This window comes from Schistocerca cancellata, chromosome 2 (assembly GCF_023864275.1).
Source record: "Schistocerca cancellata isolate TAMUIC-IGC-003103 chromosome 2, iqSchCanc2.1, whole genome shotgun sequence".
NCBI lineage: Eukaryota > Metazoa > Arthropoda > Insecta > Orthoptera > Acrididae > Schistocerca > Schistocerca cancellata.
Window position 1 is genome coordinate 83,967,486 of NC_064627.1, and position 3,403 is coordinate 83,970,888.

Here is a 3,403-nt window from a genome sequence, read left to right on the forward strand (position 1 = left end):
AAAATTTAAAAAAAGAAATGGATAGGTTAAAGTTAGATATAGTGGGAATTAGTGAAGTTCGGTGGCAGGAGGAACAAGACTTCTGGTCAGGTGACTACAGGGTTATAAACACAAAGTCAAAAAGCGGTAATGCAGGAGTAGGTTTAATAATGAATAAGAAAATAGGAATGCGGGTAAGCTACTACAAACTGCATAGTGAACGCATTATTGTGGCCAAGATAGATACGAAGCCCACACCTACTACAGTAGTACAAGTTTATATGCCAACTAGCTCTGCAGATGATGAAGAAATTGAAGAAATGTATGATGGAATAAAAGAAATTATTCAGATAGTGAAGAGAGACGAAAATTTAATAGTCATGGGTGACTGGAATTCGAGTGTAGGAAAAGGGAGAGAAGGAAACGTAGTAGGTGAATATGGTTTGGGGCTAAGAAATGAAAGAGGAAGCCGCCTGGTAGAATTTTGCACAGAGCACAACTTAATCATAGCTAACACTTGGTTTAAGCCCTCTATTGCACTGTGTATATTTAAATATACATATTTTCAGAACTCTGTACTGGCTCATGTAATGTAACTGTGCCACTGACGTGCACTGTATACTCAGATGTACATCTGTGTTTTTCGTGTATCACGTCAGATGGCAGCATCTGCTTACGGCAGTTGAGTAAAAGTTTGCAGAACTGTTGGTATGTCTAGAAGGCTGTGGGTCTCCGGGCGCGCGATTGTTTGTATTTATTAATTCATGAGTGACGTGTCTTTTGAGCTTTTCTTTCGTCGTGTTTCTATTGGAAGAATCTACAAAAGCTATAAACGTATTGTTTCTTTCGAAATAATTGTTTCTTTGCTTTTTATTCAAACTTCTGTGTGTGTGTATCTGAATGAACAGTGTGCAGTAAAGGTAAAAGTGGACAATTCGTGAAGGAAACATGGATACCCGTTTATTTTACGGAAAAAGACAAGGGAGAAGCTACATTCCTCCAGAAAGCAGTGACGAGGACTGTTTGGACAGTGATGACAGTGATCTGGATAAAACCTACGTTCCTGAACGGCTTACAGGTGAGTTAGAAATTGACTAGCAATTTTCATAAAAAAATCATGTAAAGAGTTACATCAGTATGAGAAGTTGATTGGATTTTCACTACAGTGGCAACTTTTACTTGCTCTAATATACAACTCTTTACAGTTCTTTTCATGTGTGTTCTTTTTCTCGTGACAATATATCAATTGTTGTTGTCCCAAATGTGTTTCATGCTTTTTATCTAAAAAATTGTGACTGTGACTTAGACCAGCATTGTAGCCTAGTCAGCTTTATATAGTTTCCCAGCACCATCTCTTGTTCAGTTTCTGATGGCAAGTTATTCACACTCTACTTTTCAGGCTCACAATCAGGTGACAGTAGCAGCAGCGAAGAAAACTGTGATGAGCCAGATGAAGTTGGAGTGCCTCGTGTTTCAAACACAGAGCAGATAGTTGAACCTGAAGTTGGTGATAATCTTCCTCAGGCACAATCTCCATCTCGTTGTAATGTGCCGAAATTGAACCTTCTTTGGAAGAGGAACACGGTAAAATCTGTATTTCCTTCTCCTGTTTGGACTGGAGAAATTCCACCATCTACAGAAGTATTTTCACCACTAATGTACTTCAAAAAGATTTTTGACTCAAGTATCATTGACTACATATGTCAACAAACAAATCTGTATTCGAAGCAGTGTGATGTGGCCAACACCTTCAGTGTTACCTCTACTGAAATTGAACAATTTATTGGTATTGCATTCTACATGTCACTGATTGCTATACCTGGGAACAGAAGATACTGGAACAAGAAATGTGGTGTGAAACAAGTGTCTGATGTAATGATGCTATGCAGATGGGAACAAATAAAGAGATATTTACATTTTGCTGACAATACTCAGCAACCTTCTGCACCTGACAGACTGTTCAAGATTAGAATGGTAAGCGACATGCTGCGAAAAAATTTATCAAAAATACCAATTGAAGAACACCTTGCAGTGGACGAACAAATTGTGCCATTCAAAGGTCACAGTAGCTTGAAACAGTATAATCCCAAGAAACCAAAAAAGTGGGGCTACAAAATATATTGCATAGCAGGTGCCAGTGGTATTATTTATGATTTCGAAGTCTATTCTGGACCTGTCAATCAACCCAGTCATCTTCCTAATGTAAACGCCAGTGGAAATGTAGTGCTCAGATTGGCTGAAAGAATACCAAAGTACAAAAATCATAAACTGTTCTATGATAACTGGTTCTGCAGTCCAGAGCTTCAAGTTGAGCTGGTAAAATGTGGTATTCACAGTCTGGGAACAGTACAGTTGAATAGAGTGAGAAACAATAAGATGCCATCTGATGCTGAAATGAAAAAGCAGGGAAGAGGCACATCTGTTGAATCCACTGCATCTGTTTCTGGATATGACCTGATTCTTGTGAAATGGCAAGACAACAGGTGTGTCAACCTTCTGGGCACCTTTTCAGGTACTCACCCAGAAAGCCAGGTTGCAAGATATGACAAAAAAACAAAGCAACATATCCAAATAAAATGCCCAAAGATTGTGAAGGAGTACAACAAGTTTATGGGAGGTGTTGACACTATTGACTCCTTATTAGCTCTGTACAGAACGAAAATCAGGTCAAAGAAATATTACATGAGACTGTTCTTCCATTTATTGGACATGAGTTGTGTTGTTGCTTGGCTACTTTATAAGAGAGCCTGTCATGAAAATTGTATTGAAGAGAAAACCCAGATGGCTTTGTTTGATTTCAAGCTTGATATTGCTGAATCCCTATGCTGGTCAGGAAAACCATCCAAGAGACAATCGCTGGATAGCTCACCAGGCAGTGGCACCAAAAAGAGAAGGCAGCCAAATACAGCAAATGCTGACATCAGGAAGGACAGAATCGATCACTGGCCTAACTACTGTGAAAAATCTGCCAGATGTAAATATAATAAATGTCAAAAAATAACAAAAGTAATGTGTACCAAATGTAACACCTATTTGTGTTTTGTACCAGATAGAAATTGTTTCTACAATTTTCACAATGTATAAATTCTGGAAATATGTAACTGCATAGTAGTGACATTTTGCTAACTGATGTATACCCAACTTTTATAATGTTTTTTATTTTTGTTTTTTAAATAAAATTTAATTTAAAGTCTTAATTTGTGGATGTACCATAAATTTTGAACTCTGTTCTCCAAAAATGTAGTACCTTGTACGAACTAATATAAACGTACTCATTACATCCGTATTTGCGCAGTGTATATTTCAACATACAGAGTGATATTTTCCAAAATATATATACTAGAAAGTTTATCATCATCTATTTTTCATTCATGGGCACTATGAAGTATAAATCCAAAGTTGTTATTTGAAAATTCTTAGTTTT

The 3,403-nt window shown here is 37.2% G+C and overlaps 1 protein-coding gene across 1 annotated transcript; it reads left to right on the plus strand.

The window, feature by feature from the left end:
- Nucleotides 1-584: 584 nt before the first annotated feature.
- Nucleotides 585-3,085, plus strand: LOC126143842 (piggyBac transposable element-derived protein 3-like). The gene is made up of 2 exons (XM_049915452.1): nucleotides 585-1,057; nucleotides 1,379-3,085. The coding sequence occupies exons 1-2, from the start codon at nucleotides 928-930 to the stop codon at nucleotides 3,061-3,063; spliced, it is 1,815 nt and encodes a 604-aa protein (XP_049771409.1). The 5' UTR covers nucleotides 585-927; the 3' UTR covers nucleotides 3,064-3,085.
- The last annotated feature ends 318 nt before the right edge of the window (nucleotides 3,086-3,403 follow it).

Bases quoted from the DNA above. Each gene is read 5' to 3' on its own strand.
- LOC126143842 (XM_049915452.1), top strand. From the start codon at position 928: ATGGATACCCGTTTATTTTACGGAAAAAGACAAGGGAGAAGCTACATT. The intron at 1,058-1,378 runs GTGAGTTAGAAA...TCTACTTTTCAG, and splicing joins CGTTCCTGAACGGCTTACAG to GCTCACAATCAGGTGACAGT.